General features: G+C 44.7%; 1 protein-coding gene across 3 annotated transcripts in view; it reads right to left on the reverse strand.

Moving 5' to 3' along the window:
* The window catches only part of MGAT4A (alpha-1,3-mannosyl-glycoprotein 4-beta-N-acetylglucosaminyltransferase A), an 83743-nt gene that overhangs the window by 28167 nt on the left and 33380 nt on the right, over positions 1-22196 (reverse strand). For all 3 annotated transcript variants that reach the window (XM_048495640.1, XM_048495641.1, XM_048495639.1), the window contains exons 3-7: positions 12386-12553; positions 10893-11033; positions 5988-6121; positions 1330-1376; positions 546-659 (exon numbers count right to left, since the gene is read on the reverse strand). In XM_048495640.1, the coding sequence (XP_048351597.1) occupies positions 546-659; positions 1330-1376; positions 5988-6121; positions 10893-11033; positions 12386-12553 (604 nt within the window). The remainder of the gene's footprint in view (positions 1-545; positions 660-1329; positions 1377-5987; positions 6122-10892; positions 11034-12385; positions 12554-22196) is intronic.

The following is a 22196-nucleotide window of genomic DNA, read 5'->3' on the forward strand; positions in this document are numbered from 1 at the left end:
CACAGTCTCCCAAAGACCTTCCCACAGTCTCCCAAAGACCCCCCACTGCTAGGGGGACCACTTGGGGGACCACCACCTCTGGGGGACTACCACCTCTGCCAATGAGTTCCCCCTGGCCAGTGTCATCCAGAGAACTTGTTTGAAACAACTCAAAGGTAACAGTATTGAGAGAACTGCAAATGGCATTCTGCTCATAGGTTTCCCCCTACCTCTTTCAGTGGCAGCGCCCTGGGCCACCTCCAAAATTGCATCGAAGGGGACCCCAGAATGATGTGGAAAGTGCTCTGAGGAAAGTGGCCACTTCTGCAACCTGGAGCAGCTTCCACTTGGCTTTGGATCACAATACGTTTCTTTGAAGGGAACAATTCTTGAATAGTAGCATACACAATAAAGTTAAGCATGCTCTTCAACCCTGCTTGGGCATACATTATGCTCATGGATATGACATGCAAACAAACCAGAATGCATCACATCAATTTCTGATGTGCGCTACAAAAATGATGATGGCATATCCCTGCCCCCACAGTCTAAAAGGATCTACTTACCTGACTCTTTCTTTTGAGTCTCCAAATGTCTCTTTTAAGTTTGTCAGGTCAGGATAATATGATGCAGGTGGGGCTATTACTTCCACTAAGCCTGAACTTATTTCAGCAGAAAACCTATAAGTCACAAAAGTTTTTTTAAAAACTCAGATATATACATATTCTGCAAAACGCTCCATTCTAAGTACCCAGTTTGATAAATAAACTGAATGTTGGGCCTGCATTCAGCCATGAATTGGGCAAGACACCAACTATCAGCCTGCTCATCTACCGATAAATGTAAATGCTTAAAGCTCTAAATCTAGTTTAGGAACAAAGAACTTGAGAGACAACTTTCTTGGCCACACTATGGCTTCAAGTCTACCCTGCCCAGCTGTCCCCCCAACCCCTTCTGGGGGAACCTGCTAGTGCAGAAGGCAACAAAGCACAACATATCCTTAGGAAAACGTAGTACGATTCTCTGGTGTGGCTAACGGGTCTATCATTTACAACTGCAACAGATTATCAACTACTTGGCTGTTAATATTTCAGCGCCAGCCTACCAGGTTTCAGCATAAATGCCAAGCAATCCATTTATTTCATGCCAATGCAATCTGCTTATGTCATGCTGAATCCTTTAATCCCATTTACCAGTAAAATGAGATTAGCTGCCCCATTTGATTTCCTGTGATGTGCTGCCCACAAACATGCACAATTATTAATTCTGATCTCAAATTACTGTAAAAAGAAAAACCAACTCATAATCAAAGTAGTTCCATGATAGTTCCATAATCTAATGTTAACTTACTCCTTTTCTAGGCTTGCAACAACGCCATTTACATAATCAAGATCCGTCTGAAAAAGAAAGGAACACTAGTGTTAAAGCAACATTTTCAAGTGTGTTATACATATTTTGTTTAACTGCATAACTCTTACAGGCTCTCTGTAAAAGTTTTAAGCAACTCTTAAGCTTGTAAGAGGTTTAAGCAACATCACTTTTTGTTCAGCTAAGACTAAGTTATTGGATCATTAAAAACCACATTTGTTTGTGAACACACAAAATACCAAATTATTTAAATCTCACACTTAAAAGCTGTTCAGCACAATGTTTCTTTAAATTTTAAGAAAATTGTAATACTAATAGAATATTTTAAAAACAGCAAGATAGAACAGTAAGAAAAACTCCTGATTCACCAAATTGCTATTAGAAGTTAGAGTTTTACCATATGCTTTAAGATAAGCTCATGCAATGTTAAGACTGTCAAAGAAGATATCACTCATGTAATATACATATCTTGCCTTGTTTATGAATTGAATGTGTACCATATTTAGCCAAAAAGAATACAACTCCAAATGTAAGATGACCACCATAAAAAAGGTTGTACACAAATAAGTTATGTTAGTATTCTACATACTTGTAACTCATATACATGTAACTCTACTTATTTGTAACTCGCACATACTTGTAACTACATACTTGTAACTCATACTAGTAATGCCCTCCTTACAGCCCCCACATAGCATCTAACTGGCATTTTGCTGATCCTCTCCCGCAGAGGGATTTCTCGGACGCTGCTAAATTGTTTCTGGGGAACTGTTATTGGATTTCAATGTATTTATTGGATTGAATTATTTTATGTTTGCTTTGTGTTGACTGGTTTTACTGTACATCGCCCAGAACCCTTCGGGGGCGGTCGGTCTATTAAATTCAATTAATAACAACAACAACAACAACAACAATAATATGCAAATTTAAGATAACATCCTTCTTTTTTGATAGTGCACCAGGAAAAAATTCCCTTTCATGTACATAGAGTATGTCTCAGTTACTGTTTTTCTTAGCAAATAAAATGCAGCAAAGATTAGGAAATGCATAGCCGCCTGATTTCAGGCCTTTTGATAAGAAAAGTAGCAATTTAAATACTTATGCACCATTCATAAATTAATACTGTAATTTTGATAAACAGCTTAAGATCACAATCTTGGGATCTAACATTACAACATTTAAGGGTTTGCCCCTTGTCTTGTCACAACAAACTACACTGGAAGTTTGTCCAGGGCCTCCATTGGATTACAAACGCAACTAGTATAGTTCTTAAAGAAATGAGAAAACAGCAGCAGCCACTCAGTGACAGCTAGCTCAAGTCTCTTGCCTACCTTGGATGATGGGCGCAGATCTAAGCAAGTAAGAAGGCTGTGAAAAATGCAATAACTGCTGCCATTCAGATATAAAGTGGATCTAACACAGCTCAGATACAGGCTATCCTTAGTTTCCTTTCCACTCTCCTTCTTTCCTAAACTGCCAAATCCAAGGCAGCAGCTACATTAGTAGTTTTTCAGCAGCGGCTTTCATCTTCCATAGCCACTTAGGTCACAAGCAGTAACCAATCGCAGATTTGTCACATCAGCACTACTATACTGTAACCCCAAAAAGAAACTCAAACCTAAAACACCCAGGCAACAGATGAAATTGACTACAAAGTGAGCTTCTTTATAGCGCAATTAAAGTGAACATGTACTCAGACTTATTTCCTAAGTTACAGAAACAAAAGAGTTAACATACCATGTTTCTCCAAAAATAAGACAGTATCTTATATTAATTTTTGCTCCAAAAGATGCACTATGTCTTATTTTCAGGGGATGTCTTATTTTTCCACTTCACATGCTCTGGTGTTCTGTTCGACGGGCAAGCTTCCAAACAAAAACTTTGCTACGTCTTACTTTCGGGGGATGTTTTATATTTAGCACTTCAGCAAAACCTCTACCACATCTTATTCTCAGGGGATGTCTTATTTTCGGAGAAACAGGGTAGTAGAACACTGAACAGCACCCAACAAAAGTAAGAGTATTGGAATGCTCTCCAAAATAGTAATGAAAACTTTATCGATCATGATCATCAGATTTTCTATTCAACTAAAATTCCAGTTTGCTCTCCCCAAGCCTTAGGTATTCTTCCTAAGTATGGAGTTATAACTAACTATCTTACATCTATTCTGTCCGTCAAACAGTGTCGAGCATTCATGTTAGCTCGTTTCAATAGTTTCCCTTCAGCTATAACCAAAGGAAGGTACCACCAAATCCCAAAAACAAAGATATTGTCATTGTGGATCTCCCGACTCTTTGTCTCATATCCTTTTAGAATGTGAAAAAAATGCAGACGTGTGCTCTCGGTTAATCCATCCTCTGCTAGAGGCAAGAAAAACTCAAAATCCCATTATTGCTGTGTGTTTCCTTTTAGGAGACTATAATGCTGATGTAGCATATACGGTAGCTCTATTCCTGATGACTATTTTAAATTGTTAATTTTACTTTATTATTATCGCTAACTGTTTTATTCACTTCTTATATATATATATCTTTTATATATTTTAATTTGTTCTTTTATATGTATGAATCTGCATTTTTGCTTATGCCAATAAAGGTGTGATTGATGACTGACTGACTGATTGAATCCACGACTTTAAACAATTGAATATCGCTGCGACTCTCAGTTGAGCGCATATTAGCAACCGAGAATGCAACATTGTTCACCATTTTATATATCTCTATCTTGTTTGTTTGTGTACGTCATCTGCTGTTTAGTGTTCTACTATGTTACCTCTTTTGTTTCTGTAACTTAGGAAATAAGTCTAAGTACGTGTTCACTTTAATTGCATTATAAAGAAACGTCATGTTCACTTAGTGGTCAATTTCATCTGTAGCCTGGATGTAGAGGTTTGGGTTTCTTTTTTGGCTTCAACTCTGCTATGCCTCTCAACTTTGGGTCTTTTTGGCAGTACTACTGTACTGTATACATGAATAGTAGCAGCAAATAACAATAAATGTTAAGGGCAAATCACCTTTTACCTAGGTAAATCATTTAATGGTCTGAGAACCAAGAAACCCATCTCTCCATGCCACACATAGATTACCAACAAACATCTAGTTATTTTAGCACAGAGACTGTATTGTATTAAATTGACTGGCCTTTTTCCCACTAGTGAAAAAAACTTTTATATGCTGTTCAGAAGTTGATTGCATCAAATGCGCAATGGCTAAAACTTGGTGGATGCTATTGGCTCAATGCCAATCCGAGCTTCTATTACCAAACAAAGAATAGAGGATTACGACAACAGCCTACTCAAGTAATTGCAGAATAGGCCTTCCTGATTAGCAATCAAGGTGAGTAAAAAGAGCCCACAATACGTATTTTATTCAGTCATCTTAACAAAAGAGCACATTAATACTTTTCATTAAGTTTGTTCAAGCAGCCTTTTCCAAATCTCAGTTATGAATCTATAAGATCAACAAAGTTTGAGCTGAGAACTGGAATTTGAATTTCACCTGGTAATTAAACAGCATCCTGTGTCATTGAGCAACACATGCCCAATGATATTCAGGTGTTTGCATATTTATCCCACAGTCAGGGCTGGATCTAGGGGAGTCAGGGTGCAGTTATTCCCTGGGCATGGGCAGAGAGCAGGCACCAGTAGCCTCTGGACTGCCTGCCCAGCTGTAGTGCATTTTGTACCCTCCTGAACTCATAATGCTATTTGTGTTCCTGTTTGCCCCACGACTTCTCTTTATCAGGCAGCAAAGAACCTTCCCAACCTGCATGAACGAAAGATTTTCAGAAATGAACAGCAGCAGGCAGCTTGGGGAGGGGCACTTTTCAAAAAGCAGTATCCAGAAGAGCTGCAGTATATTCTTGAGCCACCAAAGCCCTTGTAGATGTGTGCCAAAATTGCGAAAATGAGGTTCCCTACCCCCACTTCTTCTGCCCAAAATTGTAGTTCATCCATCTCAAGCCTTTGCTAGTTCTATAGAATCATCTGCTCATATTTTTTACTTTTTCGCCGTCAAAGTCACAGTTGAACACAAGTGACCCATAGGGTTTTCAAGGCAAGGGATTTTGGGAGATGGTTTGTCATTGCCTGCCTTCATGTTACAACCCTAGTGTTCCTTGGAGATCTTCCACACAAATATTAGACAAGGTCAGGCGGCTGTGCAACCAGCTCAAGGTCACCCAGCAAGCTTCCGTGGTGTGACAGGGGATTTGAACCTGAGTTTCCCAGAGGCCAACATCTTAACCACCACACCATGATGGCTCTCTGGAGAGAGGGGGAATAACAGATTATCACACATTCTTCAGTTCAAACCACTGAGAAGGCTGTCACAGTTCTAATTTCTAGAAAACCAGAATTCTTTATCAATTTCATCTATCTGCTTTATTAAAAATGCCTGAATCTTTCTGTAATGTTTTAAAGTCTGTTTAATTCTCCCTGCTGAGTTCAAACCATACTAGGTAAAAGAAAATTTAATCCTGTAAATAGGAACAGTGTGCCTTTCCATGAGCAAAGCCTCCAGAATCATTGATCCAACTATACTATGAAGATTTGTCAAAAAGAAATGAAGGATGGTACATAGTTGCCATAAACATACTCATAGGACTAATAACTGGCAATCTGAAAAATGCAATTGGATTACCTCTCCTATGAAGACGACCATAACACAGTCTAGTTTCTCTTCCGGTGACAATTTGTCAATCAGCGAGTGAAGAGTTTCAGTAAGGTAAGATCTTACTTTTCTCTTTACGGTTGGAATTCCCATTACTATAGAAACTGAAACAAACAAAAAACAACTTCCTTGTGTCACTTAAGCAGAGAAAAGGGGAAGGATGTCATGTAACATTTAGAAATATTTAGAACAAACAAAAAAGATAAACCACGAAGTAGGTTCAAAACTGCACATATAAATGAAAAAAGAAAATATATTAATACTTGGAAAAGTGACAGAGGATGGATGCATTAGCCACAAGTTTCGCTGATATTTGTACAAAAGAAGTATTCCATAGCTCTGAAAAAGTTTCAGTACCTCTTTTAGTAGAGAAAAAATATTAATTTTGTTCAGAAGTTGCCTTGTATAAATTTGGTGCGAGAAACTTTTTCCAACACATTTTCTGTACTTTGTGTCTACTATTAAACAAGTTCATTGGCCAAGTATACAGTTCATAATTATCAGCAACTAGCAGGGCACCCGTGCTTCGCTACGCATACTTCATCACAGGCTCTCTATGAATTTCGGGGTGACATGCAGCATATTTCCTCACAGCCTATCTGTGGACGGATGGGTTTGTTTTCGCATATGTTGCAGCAGCTTCCTGTAGTTGTCTTTTTCTAATGCAACGTGTTATTGCTCTCTTTCACCTGGTGGGCTCCAAAAGACATAATTTGGAAGCAGCCATTGTATTTTCGGGATGCAGAAAGGAAGTGTTCTGCCATTGGATGCTGATGAATGAGAAGGCTGTGAAGAGGTTCAGGGTAGGATGGAAGGGTAGGGAGATGGACTGTACCGCCACTGCAGCACATTGCTGGGGACTCATCCCGCCACTTCAGAGCACGACACAAAGCACAGGGTGATTGGAGGCTGAGAGAAATAAACTTGTCTCCACAGTAAGCAATCTGATGTCCAGATGCAAAAACCGACAAATGTTTAGTAGTCCAAGGTGATAGTGTGGTTTGTAATCTATTTTGATAGTATTTGGCTGTAACGGTGTTGTTAATGTGAGGGTGGGTGGAGGAGCACTTTTTCACAGACTGTCTGTTAACTTCAGGGTGATATTCAGCATACTTTTTTGCAGCCTGTTTGTGAGCTTTGGGGTGACATGCAGCATATTTCTGTGGACTGATGGGTTTGTTTTCAAATAGGTTCACATGCATTGTGGAAGGCGGTGATAGAGTGCAGTTAGTGAAGGACATGAAGCTGGCTGTGTTTAACTGTCACCCTTAGAATGTTCGTGCAGCATGTCTGTGAACTGGGCGGTTTGCCCTTAGAATGTTTGCGCAGATGTCCAGAGATGAGCAATTAAAATAGTAAATAGGTAATAAATTGAGTGAAAGTGAATATTTTGGGAAATCCTTTCTTAGTGAGCACCTGGAGTACGTAAGGAACAGGTGTGCAAATTTCATGTGTGTGGTTTCATGGTTTTTGAGTTCTGTTGATGAGTCAGTCAGTCAGTGAGTGGTATTTTGCGTATATATACATATAGATTATTTTATTTTTATTTTATTTTATTAAACTTATAGGCCGCCTATCCCCGAAGGGCTCAAGGCGGCTTCCAACATGGCTGTTACATAGACAGCAATCAACAACATAAAATACTAAAATCATTAAAACCTAAGAACTAAGCAGCAGTTTACAACCCTCACATTTATTTCCTGTCCATCTAATTGAAACCCTCAACATCCCATTTAGAATACCAGCTTTCTCATCAGCCAATGAGGACACATGGGCAATCTTAGACAGCTTTCAATGGGGCAGCTGCTCCAAGTCCCACACTGGAAGGGACCCTAATCAGCCATGACCCTGTATCCTTGGCGGGGGGTGGGAAGAGTGAAGAAAAAGTACAGGCTCCTGCTGCCAGCAATGTCTATCCTGCTGCCAGCAATGTCTATCCTGTCCAGGGCATAGACATTTAGTTTTTAATGGTAACAACACCCCATCATATAGGGTGATGGGCACCCCTTGCTAGGCCCTCGTGGACAGCCAAACTTCAAAGCAGAAAAAAATATAACCTGAATTCAACAGATAATGGAGTTATGTTTTTTACCTATAAAAGTTCATAATTACATTCAGCCCCCACCCCCACCCCAAATATTAAATAGAATTCAGAGTATTTGGGTGTGATGTTTGAATTTGGAAGTATTAGAAGAATGATACTGGACAGGTCACAATATTTCACTAAACCTGCCTCACAGGAAAAATTTAGGATTTTAATGAACCTTTTGGTAGTTTTCCTGTCAAAATATACACTAAATCAATTCTTGTTAAGACAGCTTACACGCGCACACGCACACACACACTGCTTCATATAAAATCCATAATGCTTTACTATGCAACTTTCATACATGACATGCATTATTAAAAATTAATCTTGCTAAAACTGTACAAAACTCACACGATGCAAAATCTCATTATATGTAATTATTCTTTTTTGTACAAGAGTAAGCAAAACAGGAGAGGTTATATGATGAACACTTCAAGCTAAGAAGAGAGGATAGAAGTAGCCATACAAGCAGAAGAACATAATGGATCCACAAATAACGCTTTGCAGACATTCAGAATTCCCAGCTGGGCCCTATGAATATATTTTGGGGGAACAGCATTCAGCAGCAACATCATATGCATAAAAAAATCAAAACAGCCACAAACAGAACAGAGAACCAAGGCCCCAATTTAGATGTAGTACCATTACCCATTACTATACAAATTAAGGAGCTTTTCGCTTTTTTTTTTGACAGCCACTCCCCTGACCTGTATAAAATGCTACTTCTGTGGGTCACTTCACATACTATGTTTTCAGGGTGTAATCCCTGTGGGAATAATTTTTGTGCATAATTTTTCTGGCTATAATCTTTGTGCAGAAAATGCCCAGAGTTCCATAAAATATACAATGTTCCCATCACCATTCAGCGGGGGGGAGGGAGGGCAGGGGGGAAATTCTGGAGCAATTGTGGGGGCAATCAGCCACTCCAGCAATGCCATGATGTCATTTCTGCCACAGAACAGATATTGTCACATAGCGCAACACTCTAACTTTTGCCCCAAACTCTATGGCTAAACCATAGGGTTTGGGGTTAATGCTGGCGTGTCGCACCCTAACACAATGATGTAACTTCCAGGTCACTCCAGAAGTGATTTCACTCATTTTCATCAGCTAGGGAACCCCAATGAAGTCTCCCGCCACTTGGCAACCTATCAACCCTAGTATACCCCATCTTACCCACACTGAAGGTATTTTACATCCTGGTGAGTGTCTTTTAAAGGAAAGGAATTTGCTGCACTGTGCATTCAGGAGCTACCCATGGCATCTATTTACAGTTGACCTCCAGGCAATAGAGATCAGTTGACCTGGGAAAATGACTGCTTTGGAAGGTGAACCCTACAGCACTATGCCATGCTGAAGTCCCTCCCTTCCCCAAATCCTGCCCTCCCCAGCATCCACCCCCAAAATCTCCAGGTATTTCCCCAACCAGAGCTGGCAACCCTAGCTTCCCGGCCAAAGGCTTGCCACAGACTTTTATTTTCATTTTCAGCACATGTTTTTGTGCATTTTAAAAGAAGTTTCCTTTCACTGTCCTTTCAGCTTTCCTTTCCATACTGGTATTTCTATAGCCAGAAGACGCAGGTTGCAAGAAAGGAAGAATGTGCACATAGCACAGCTTTAAAAAAAACACTTTGACGCTGACAATTTAGCGGGTAAGAACAGCGTTCATCTTCTCATTTTATTAAGAAACCAGAGTTGCTAAGGTTTTCTAAATTTGGGAGGGGAGTTACAGTGATGTTCAAACTGACTGTATGCATAGGTAGAAGTTCCACTGGATTTAATAGGGTTTATTGCTAGATACAGGATTGTAGCAATGAACATATGAAACTGCCTTTACCAAGCCAGCCCACTGGTCCAACCAGCCCAGCACTGCCCATTCTAACTAGCAGTTGATTTCAGGTTATAAGCTATAGCTCATTCCAACTATGCTATCAAAAGATCCTTTTATCAGGACATACAGTCTCTGAACCTGGGGTCTTTCACACAAAACATTTGTAATTTGTGACATTTAAATGATTGCTTGCTTTTTATTAACACCATTAGGATAAATTAGTAACACTACTAGTACAAATTCCAGTCAATCTAGTAATTACCTTATTGTAACAGGTACTATTATGGGGGTTATTTTCTGCAGGCTAGCAGATAATAACAATTAGCTACCAAGCCCATTCACAATTTATGGATGGCCAAACTGAGCAGGATGTCCAAAAAGCACTATAAGTTTTCCTGCCACACTTATATTGCCTATATCTAATGCTTTGGGTGTGTCGGAAGCCATCTCATTAACAGAGTTGCAGTGGAAAAGAAATTCCATCTGGGAGATTTACAGAGTCATATGAAGGAGCTCATTGGATCTAGATAACATCATCTATCAGTAAAACAGGCACAGTTCTGATATTCACAAAAAGCAGTGAATAGCTAGAGATGGTTCAATTACCTATTCTATATTTGATAGATTATAGAACTTACACAGCATGAAAAGCCTTATTTATGAGCTTATGAGAAAACTCCATGCAATTTTTAATCTTAAGAAAAGACATGCCATTTCAGGTTAGTGGTTTTTATTGTATACCTTAACATCAAAAGTAGTGGGATCTGCATAAAACAACAAAAGATAAGGTTGAAGACAAAACTTCTTTCAACTTGGATTCAAATTGAATTCTAAGATATAATTGGCAAAATAAGTAAGATTTCTTTATTGCTTTGGAAGTAACTCATAGCAACAGCCACAAAGCCTGAAGGACATATGTTTAAGTATATCAGTCACGTAAATCAGGTCACTTTACCTCCTGTTCGTCCAAGGCCAATCTGCACAGAAGGCCGAAGGCTTCCTTCATTTTTCAGCAAATGAGGCAAGTGGTAATATATATTTGGCACTTGAAGAGATTTTCTGCTTGTTAGCTCCTTCAACAATTTTAATGTTTCATCTAAAAAAATGACAAAAGAGACGAAACTGCTTATCCAACAGTGAAACCTATTAAAAATATAAGATACTCCAGGTGCCCTTAATCTGGGTGACCTCCTAGACATACTATCTTATCAAATCTCAGAAAGTAAAAAATGTCAGCTCTGGACTGTACTTCAATGGGACACTATCAAGGAAGTCCAGGATTGCTACACTTAGCAGAAGATGGCAAGCCACCTCTGAATGTCTCTTGCCTTGAAAACCCTATGGCAGGGGTGTCAAACTCATTTGTTATGAGGGCCAGATATGACATAAATGTGACTTGGTCAGGCCAGGTATGGGGGTAGGGGTGGCTGCTTCAGGTGGTGAGCCCCCAGCAGGCTCGTCAGTTCAGATCAGCAGTGGTGGGGGGTGACTGCCTCAGCTAGAGACCTCACAGCAGGCTCACCAGCCCAGATCAGAACCGCTTGAGAGGGCTTATCAAGCCCACGAGTCAACTGAGGCAAATCCGCCCTCCCTTACTCCCAGTCAGCCATGGTGATCCAGATTGGGACTGGGTGTGTATGTGTGATCCAGCTGACTTGTGGGCCTGATAAGCCCTCTCAAGGGGCCAGATCCAACGCCTGAGCTGCATGATTGATAGCCCTGCCCTACGGGTCACCATACATTAGCTGCAACTTGACAGTATTCCCACTATCACCAAGATATTTCAAATGGATATGGAATGTAACTTTAAAAAAATATTTAAAAATGTCTTTGGAGATGTGGTGGGATACAAATGCAATAAATAAATAAATAAATTTTCTACCCTTCTGTATGTTCAGGATGGCTTACAGTACAACAAAATAAAAACAATTCTTTTATAACATAGCAAGAATGCAGTAAAACAGCACAAAAAAGCTACTAAACCCAGTAGAATAATTTTTAAAACAATGGTGGAAATGCTGTGGAAAATAGAAATGTTTTCGCCATGCCTTTTAAGAATTGCTAAGATGGGAGACCATCTGAACTTCCTCATTGGTTACAATTTTGGTGTTTTCAGCTTCCCAGGCTCAGAAACAATAACAAGACATTGTTTACTGTTTTTATACATGAACAGCACCCAAGCCCTGCTTGTCTACATGACACTTTAAAATCCCTAATGGATTCCCTGCCTACTCAGGACCTTCCTGTCCTTTCCCCCTCTAGATCCCAACTCTCCTTTTTTCAGTTGGTAGTTGGTTCTAAAATTTCTTCAGTTCTCCTGCACACACCCCCTCCAATCCAGTCAATCTTTCAAATGTGATTAATCCAAGCTGAATGAAGGGGGGAGGGCAGAATCTTTTCCTGTTGATCATAACGATCATTTCAAATTTTAAACACATCAACCTGTACCTGAAACGCTGCTCAAAGCATCCTTGCTTCCATTTGTTTCCGCTACCGCACGTCTGAACTGTTCCAAGATGGTATTTAATTCAGAGGAGCGCTGGAGGGTTCGGTGCTCAGCTATGCGAAGACGTTGCTTTAAAGCGTGAAATTCCCTTTGATAAGCAATTAGCTTTTCTAGAAATAAAAATAAATCAGATTATTTGCTGTTTAAGAATTGCAGTTTTCACAAGTCAAGCTTCAGCTTATAGTTCTGCAACAAATTAAAAACGCTTCATTCCGGACACCAACAAAATATACCTTATAAATTATTTTGATTAAGAAATTCATTAACTCTGGAAATACATTTTCCATTATCACAGCATGACAAAAGCATACAGTGATGGCGAACCTTTGGCACTCCAGATGTTATGGACTACAATTCCCATCAGCCTCTGCCAGCATGGCCAAGGGGCTGATGGGAATTGTAGTCCATAACATCTGGAATGCCAAAGGTTCGCCACCACGGGGAAGGTGTCTCTGTAGGTTTAAAATATTTGTTAACCAGCCAATTCAAAATTTCATTCATTTAGGACGTAGGTAAGGGGGGAGGGTTTCCCCGGGTTCAACCCCCTCCCCCATTACATGTCCGAAGCCCGTTTGTGGGTTTTTTTGTATTTTAGTGGTTTTTTCAGTTTTTGGACTGTAGAGGGCGCAGCTTGCCACTAGCAACACCAAATGATGATACCACCCCGGTTTGGTGAGGTTTGGTTCAGGGGGTGGTATCATCAGTTATGGACTCCCAAAGGGGGTGCCCCCATCCCCCATTGTTTCCAATGGGAGCTAATAGAAGATGGGGGCTACACCTTTGAGGGTCCATAACTTTGGACCCCCTGAACCAAACTTTACCAAACCTGGGTGGTATCATCAGGGGAGTCTCCTAAAGATAATCTGAAAGTTTGGTACTGCTAGCTTAACAATTGCACCCCTTGACAGCAGGCACCCCCCAAATTTCCCCAGATTCTCCTTTTAAATCCACCCTCTTCAGCATGGATATAAAGGGAGAATCTGAGGTCCCCAGTTTAAACATTGAAAGTGATGCTGTTTCAGGGTAGGGGATAATCCACCCCCAAACAGCATTACTTTCAATGTTGTTTTAACTGGGGCCCCAGATTCTTCCTTTAAGGTGGGTTTAAAAGGAGAATCTGGGTTCCCTAGTTTAAACTCTGTTGAAAGTGATGCTGTTTGGGGGTGGATTCCAGCATCACAGTGGCGGCCCATGGTGGGGGGGGGGGAATGCAAAACTCAGATGTTGCACCAGGCTCCATTTTCCATAGCTACGCCTCTGCCCAGAATGGAGGGCAGAAGGGACTGTCGACTGCTGGCTGGGAGCCCAGCCAGTGTGGGGGTAGGGCGGGCGGGTCAGGGGAGTCTGCTGTCCTCAGCCTCAGAGACCTGCTTTTATAAGCACTGAGGCCAGGGGCAGAGCTTGGGGAGGTGTGGCCATGCCCCCAGAGGCGGGTGGGGGCATGTCCCTCCCCACCCCACCCCATAAATAATCTATACCTACGTCACTGATTTAGGTTATCCACTGTAACAATTCAATGCAGTTCCCTGAATTATATCACACTATTGCAAAATACGCAAATATACCGTACATACTCGCATATAAGCCGAGTTTTTCAGCCCTGTTAAAAGGCTGAGAAAAGCCCCCTCGGCTTATACGCAAGTCACCATTTTCTATCCATCACGAGGAGGGTGGGGCTGGGACAACCACCCTGCCCCCCCCCCCCAAGCTGCTTGTTGCTGCCCTCCTCGGAGGGTGAAGGGGAAGTCACTGCCCAAATAAGGAGCTCCCTCTGCCTGCTGGCTGGCTGGGTTTGACCAAGCCCAACCAGCAGGCAGAGAAAACTCCTTATTTGGGCAATGACATCAGGGGAGTCACTGCCCACATAAGGAGCTCCCTCTGCCTGCCGGCTGGGTTTGACAAAGCCCAGCTAGCCTGGAGGCAGAGGGAGCTCCTTAGTTGGGCAGTGACTCCCCCTGATGTCACTACCCAAAAGGAGCTCCCTCTGCCTCCCGGCTTCCCACCCTCGGCTTATACCAGAGTCAATAAGTTTTCCCAGGTTTTCCCAGTAAAATTAGGTGCCTCAGTTAATACACGGGTCGGCTTATACACAAGTATATACGGTAGATGGCATTTCACTTACAATCTCTAATGGTGGAGTAATCATACTTCAAACAACCTAACATGATTCTTTTGGGGAGGAACAATCTTGATTTCCTCCTCAACAGCAATGAAGTGCCACAGGGAAAAAAATGGTACACAGATTTGTAATATATTTTACAAAGTAAAAGAGTGTTACCCAAATATTTCATAATGAAAAATCAACATTTGTCTATAGACAAGGAATTTAAGCCTTGTCATCAACATTATGGTTGTCATTCTACATACATCTGTTCGGAAGTATTAAAACAAGTGAACCCAATAGAGCTTCCTTGTGGGAAAGACGAGCTGATGGCTTTGCTCACTAAAGGAAAAACACTCTATTTCAGATTGTGGCCTGCTGTCCTCCATAAGCTCATACTCGGTCCATCTCTTTTAACTCTTTAACAGTTAGCAATTTGTCCCACCCCAAACAAATATTGACTGATATGATTAGTGAGATCAAGCATGATCAAGCTTTTGGCAGGAACATTTTAACTGAACTTCTGCTTGACTTCATGTTTAATCTGTTGTGACCAACCTTTTAGTATCCTTTTTTTTTAAAATAAAGAGTAGTTATATACCATTCAACACCAGTATTTTATTATGATTTTGTAAGTGGGTCTGAGCATGTCTCAGCATCATATAAATATTTTAACAAGTAAAATTCTAAATACCCCATCAGTTTCAGGGTGGTGTAATGATGAAGGGAAAGGTTTTAGTCTTGTAGGAATGAAGATAAACTGGAACAGATTATTGATAAAGAAGTGCTTGAAGTTATAATCTCCCATCTTCTGAATGAGTCCCAAAGAAGAAGAGAAGAAGAGTTTGGATTTATATCCCCCCTTTCTCTCCTGTAGGAGACTCAAAGGGGCTGACAATCTCCTTGCCATTCCCCCCTCACAACAAACACCCTGTGAGGTAGGTGGGGCTGAGAGAGCTCCGAGAAGCTGTGACTAGCCCAAGGTCACCCAGCTGGCATGTGTGGGAGTGTACAGGCTAATCTGAATTCCCCAGATAAACCTCCACAGCTCAGGCGGCAGAGCGGAGAATCAAACCCGGTTCCTCCAGATTAGATACACGAGCTCTTAACCTCCTACGCCACTGCTGCTCCCCCTGGTAAGAACATCAAAGTTACTTTTATTACAGATCCCCCACTGTGTCCCCTTCCCCTGCCTTTCTGCACCAGGAAGACCAAGATGCTTGTGGTTCCTTAAAGCAAAACATCAAACCATAGGTTGGGGGTGTGTGTGCTTCCAACCAACCCTCCTGGTATGAGACCATAATTCTTTGGGTAAATCTGCTGCCACAAAGAACTCCCCCATCTTCTGCATTCCTTTCAGACTGCTAGGGAGGGGTGAGTTGCAAGTGAGTGAGATGCAAGTGTGGAACCAAGTTCTCCATCCCTTTCCTTTCCTTAGATGTCCCCCTCTCACACAGCCAGCACTGCCGCATCAGCAACTAGCTGAATTCCAGCTTCATGAACAAGCAGCTTTGTAGGGAAGACTCTCAAAAGCAGTCAAGTCACACTTCCGATCATTAAAGTTGCGGCACTGCCACGTTTTAGTCACTCACTAAAATAAAGAAGCGTTTACTTTTAACCGTCCTGAATCTACTGCTCACCAGCTGCATTAGCTGTGCTAGTTCAAAAGCAATAGGGATGTAGAGGGAGGGCAAAGAGCTCTCTGTGGGCCAGCAAAGGCATGAAATGCAGAACAAGCAGGGGGTTAGCCATTAATGATAACTGCATAGTGTTAGCTTTCCCATTTCAATGCATATCCTTTTCTGATTAAAGTTTTATTTTTTAAAATCCTAACAGATCAAAAGGAGAGGACAAAAAAGAAAAGAAAATCATACAGAAAAATTGTTTTCATTTAAGAAACTTTGCTTTCATGTGGATTCTAATATAGGTTTCATGTGGATTCTAATATAGGTTTCTCTTCCAGGTAGGAGGATTTGACTTTGGTAATATAACCTACAGGCACTTTCTACAATAATGACTTTTGATCTATTCTTTTTATTTGGGTAGTGGACTCCCGTTGTTGGGAGTTCAAATTTTCTTCATCATAGTGAATTCGCAACCACATATCCCTTTTGCTGGAATACTAATGGCTTAGGTTTGTGAGAGCTCTCGTTTTAGGAGATCCCACTCTTCAATTGCTCCTCTCCTCTCCAGCATTCTTGACTCTCATTGTGCCTCTGAGTTAAAGTCTGTCTTCCGACACATACACAGAGAAGCTCTAGTGGCAGCAGCAGCTATTAAGGAATGACAACGGATTTCCCAGCTACAGAGATTAGTCCCTCAGGGTTGCTAGCTCCAGGTTGAGCAATTCTTGGTGATTTGGGTATGGAGCCTTGGGAAGAGAAGCAACATCAGCAGGCTATAAATGCCACTGACTACCTCTCAAAGCTGTCATTTTCTCCAGGGAAACTGATCTCTGTCATTTGGAGATCAGCTGTAATTCCAGATGATTTCCAGCACTCACCTGGAAGAGGCCAACACCAGTTCTACTGGAGGAAATGGCTGCTTTGGAGGGTGGAGTCTATGGCACTATACCCTTTTGGGGTCCCTTCCCTCCTAAATCTCTCCCCTCCCCAGGCTCCATCCCTCAAATCTCCAGGAACTTCTCAATGTGTTGGCAACCTTATCTTCTTCCCATCCAACAGCCAGCCTACCTTTATCTGTCTTAAGTTTTCCATCTCTTCCCCCTGCCCCCTGTGGTTTCAATACTGGAAAACTACAGTCTTTCTACACAATGGGACCAAAAGCAGTTTTCATTCATTTCTTCTCCTCCTTTTCAACCACACAACATCCATGTGAAATAGCTTAGGCAGAAAGTATGGGACTAGTCCAAAATCACCCAGTGTGCTTCAACAGCAAGATTGTAGTCGACCCACGCGGTCAGCGTAAGAACGAGACGAGACGCGGAGATAACATCTGGTGGAGATCGCCAGCAGCGGGAGACCGGAGGTCCGTGTTCCTAGCGAGTCTCCCGTCTGCCGGTTCCTGGCACCTTTTATTGTTACCCTATCGGGGGCGTGTAGGAGGGAGGACCGGGGGGAGTTCCGGGAGAACGGGAGGCGGGAGGTCGGGAGATCATCATGTGATGCATGATCTCATCTGGCTACGTGCGGAGAGGAGCGTACGCGTCTGAGCCTAATCCTCACCTGGGGGCAAGACCATTGTCCCTGCGCCCGGTGATTGAGTCAGACAGTTCATGACCCGTGACTCATGGGGGGATGAGGAGTGGGGGTGCGATGCGACCGGCAAGGCCGCAGGTCCGTTGGCGTCCCAACGTTCTACTACGGCGCTGCTGGGTCGGCAGTGCACTACTACATCTCCTCCTTTTTTACATTTTAGAAAGGAAGGGGGGGCCGAAATACTAAGGGGCGATTTAAAGGGACGCTTGTCTCCTCCGCCGTTTGGTCAAGCTGACCAAGCTGCTTGTGTAACATTAGAACTTGGTCGCGGGGTAGGGGAAATTCGAGGGGCTTTTTACACATGTTACAGGCAATATTAGACACGCATTGAACGAAACAAGATCCGATAACAAGGCACACAATTAAACCAATGCAGAGCTGTACAATAGCACTCAACCATCCTCCCGGCAGCTGCCTCCAGAGGGCTGGACCACCAATGGGGCAAAACATCATACTTCAAAATTAGATACAACTTCTTGCAGCCTACGCACTTTCATGCAGGAATCAACTGGGAATTATCAGAAAGATTAAAACAACACATATTATGTACATTCTCACAACCTTGGTGGTGCAACAACAACAAGTAATCAATAGCGGCACGATTGTCTAGGGTCGCTTGATCTAAGTTCCTGCTGCTCGGAGGCCAGGGCGCCCAGAGCGGTGGAGGTGGAGCTGGATGGACTCCCCAAGAAGGGCACAGGCCAGTCGGCCAATAGTCTTAGCATTGTAAGAAGCGAAGTCCGGGGACTCACACTAGGTTGGGCAGGGAGACGAATCCCCTGCTTCTGAGAGGGCGCACTGCGTCGCCTCCTATTGCAGGAGGGGTCGAAAGGCAGAGCGGAGCGGGCGGCGCGGGCGCCCCGGCTCCCGGGGTGGAGCCTGTGAATCACGCTGGTGAGGCTTAATTGAGGCAACAAAGAGTTCCTCGCAGAATAATGCAATTAAACGTTCTTTCCCCGCAGGTCCAGAACCAGCCCCCTGGGAAGGGTGATGTTTCCCAACATGGGGGGAATGTCCTCCGTGTGTGTGCAGTTCCAATTGGTCAGCCGAATGGGCCCGGTCAACTCGGCTTGGCCGCTACGCCGGGTGATGCGGGCGCAGGTGTTAGATTCGGGTGGGTTGGGGCGAAGCAGTCTTGGTGACAAGAGAGAGAGCTACCGGCCGGGAGGGTTTGGACCACAGGTCCCCAGTCGGGCGCCATAGAGTACCCGATGGAAGAGGCATTCATGAAGGGGCTTAGCCCAGACTCCGCTTAGGAAGTCTCCAGGCTTTGTGACGAGGAGCAGGTAGGAGCTGTAGGCTCCCCGACTCCTGTGGTACCTAGCCCAGGCAGAAGGATGAGACGTTGGCAGCGGCAGCAAACTGCTCCCAGATGTTGGTATCTAGTGAAAGCTTCATTAGGTGGCCGGACGTCATCGGCAGGAGGGCAGTAGAGCAGGCAAAAGCATGGTGGCCCAGGGTTGGCAGTAATGATCGCAAGGAGAGGCACAGAGGGTTCTCGGGTGTCTCGGGTGGTCTCTGCCATGCGCAGCTCCTAGGAGTTTGGTTGGTGGTCGCCTTGACGCCTCCCCCCCCCCAGGTCATCAATTGGTCTTCGGGCCATGACGGCGTTCGTTGAGATCGCTGGGCGGATCCTCTAGAGAGATGTGTTCCATCTCCTGGATAGGGTTGGTTTCTTCCCGGCGCCATTCCATGGGATTTGGCCTGTCATGGCGAAGTCCGGAGTCCACAGGGACCTGTAGGAAGAGGGACTAGAAACATACCCCCCCTTTCCCCAGGTTACGGTCGGGGTCCCGCCCAGGCTCAAAAGCGGATGCATGGAGATCGATCGAATGAGTTTTAGTGCTTGGGAATTTATAAGAAGGAAGGAGGCTTTAAGCCTGTGAGAGGTTGCTTTGATGCAATCCCTCCTGGGGGTCAGCCTACCTCTTCTTTTAGTTGTTTGACAGGAGGAGGGTAGGGTAGGCAGGCGCACCTGGTGGGAATTGGCTTCAGAGCTTCATCCAGGGTGCTGCCAGGGTCCCAGCCTCGAGGGGGGGGGAGGGAACAGGCGGGTCCCGGGGGGATCGTGGGTACGCATCCTTAATCCGCAACACAAAGGGGGGCTTTGGAAGCACCTTTTGGGGGATGGGTGCATCCGGGAATGAAGCAATCAAGGTACTAGGAGGCAATTCCCTCGCACACACACAAGCGAAAAAGGAAGGGGGGGTTCTTGCAAGGGAGTTGCACCACCGCGGACCTTGGTGGCTAATGGCAGCTGGATGGTGCTAAATTTTGTGATCGAATTATCTCGAATTGCCGCCGAGACCGCCTTCCTTAAGGGGCCGGGCTTCGCCGAAGGCAAGTGGCAAACACCACCCACCCAAATCATAGGAGAGGATCTGTAGTTTGCAGCAACCCTTGTGGGTATTAGGGGCATAATATGCAGCCCCTTTTAAACTGGGGCCTGGTCCTGACAGTGCCTGGGCGGTATCAGGATCGGACCCCAGATTTTAATCCAGGAGGAGGCTAGTCAGCCAATTGGGTCTCTCCCTTGCTTTACTGGTCGTAAAACAGAAGGAGAAGAGGAGGGGAAACAGTTTTCCTGCGGAAATTAGAAAGTAATTTTCGGAGGGCAAGATTAGGATCAACGACCAGACGGCTTTCACCCGTCAATTCCAGACCAGAGTCGCTTTTGACCTGGACTCCGCGAGGGTCCCCTTCCTGAGATTGACATGGATGTCTAAAACAATGGGCGGACTGTGAGCTGCCGCCGAGTCCTGGGCTTGTTGACCCGTGAGCGGGCTGGATGCTCCTCGCTCCTCAAGGGTTTGTCTCCCCCACCCCAGAGCGGCAAGCCTCGATCGACCCACTGGTCGGGCTGGACTCGGGCTGCTCTGATGACGGGTAACACCAGCCGGTGTCCACCAGGCCCTTGAATCCGTACATCCTTCTATGGCGAAGCTCTCAGATATGGACCAGGAGCTCCTGATAGGGCGCTCTCCACCGCTATGTATCGGTGAGTGTAGGCCTGCGCCATGTTGGCTGCTGGGGCTCGTAGCCTTTATTGGAGTCGAAGCAGCGGGCAGCGCATGGGCAAGAAGAATCCAGCTGAGCGCAGCTGGCTCCGGGCGGCAGCTCCTGTGGGATGTTTGTCCAGACCTGGAGATGGATGGGTCCCTTGGTGCGTCGGAGTCCGATCACTCCCGGGACGAAGGAACAGCCCCTGTTCAGCGGGCGGAGGCTACTTGGCAGCACCAGCCCAATAGTCCCGGGTGTAGGGATGGCCTGCCATACTGGGTTGGGGCGACGGCAGGGAACCCTCGTGGGGAACTTGAAGGAGATGGGCTGGGTGGCGCGTCTTGCATGCCCAGAGGGGTGGCTTGGCAGGGGCCTTGGCGCTTGGGTCTGCTCTAGTACTCTCCTCCTTGGTCCCTCGGCTGCAGGAGACCGGGCCGGGAGCCTGACACGGGCAGTCGCTCAGCCTTTCTGTGCAACGCTGGGCACCGGGTTTTAGGGTGGCCTCTCCCGAGGGAGGGACCTCCATCGGGTTGTAGGCCCCACCGGCTGCCTACACTCCCTTGGCGGAAGTGTCCGGTTCGCCGCATAGTTAAAGCAGTCATCCTGGAGACTGTCTCCCGCCCGGTGGAGAGTGCTGCGAGGGAGGCTAGCTTGGTGGGCGGAGGGACCCGGCGTCCCGGCAAGCCCTGGGCATGTCAAGCTGTTCAGGATTTTACCAGAGCCCGGATTGCCTTAGCGGGCACCCCGCGGGAAGCGTTCTCTTTGGCGGTGGCCGCATGAGGAGCTACGCTTTGGGCCTCGCCATCTACCTGTCCCTGCTTCCTGGAGCCTGTCTCACAAATTCGCATAGGAGCTCCTTGGGGTTTTTTGCCGGATGGAGGAGAAAACTCTGGGTTGGCTGGGTCGGGCATTGTATTCTCTTGACAAATGCCTTATAGAAGCTTAATTCAGAGAGGCGCACTGTAGTGGGTGAAGCCTCTTCAGAGCAAGGACAATCTGATGCGCTGGGATTGGGTAAGAAGCATCGGAAACCGCAGTTGAGGCGTAGCGTAGGCTCGGCCAGAGGTGGCTGCTCTGTTGAAGCACCATGGAACTCACTTTCCCCAGACCACAAATTGTGCAGGGGCTCAGGGGAGCATCGCGAAGGTGGTCTTCCAGTCATCTGTTCACTAGGTGGTTCCTTGGCGCATGGCCTCCAGCATGCCTCTCTACCGTGAAGGCTAGGTGACTCCACGTCTCACGCATTGCTTCTATGGAGCTCAGTAAGGGATGTTGTTTTAGGGCGGTAATTGTTCCGCTTGATGACTTACCCCTCCCCTCAGTATTCGTGAAGTGGACGGAGCACAATGCGAATTCTAGCATCGCCTGGCCAGGGTTCTTTCTTCTGCAGATGCGTGGCTAATACGCTCTCGCGAGAGTTTCTGAAACCAGCAA

The sequence above is a fragment of the Sphaerodactylus townsendi genome, linkage group LG04 (assembly GCF_021028975.2).
Source record: "Sphaerodactylus townsendi isolate TG3544 linkage group LG04, MPM_Stown_v2.3, whole genome shotgun sequence".
NCBI classification, from domain to species: domain Eukaryota; kingdom Metazoa; phylum Chordata; class Lepidosauria; order Squamata; family Sphaerodactylidae; genus Sphaerodactylus; species Sphaerodactylus townsendi.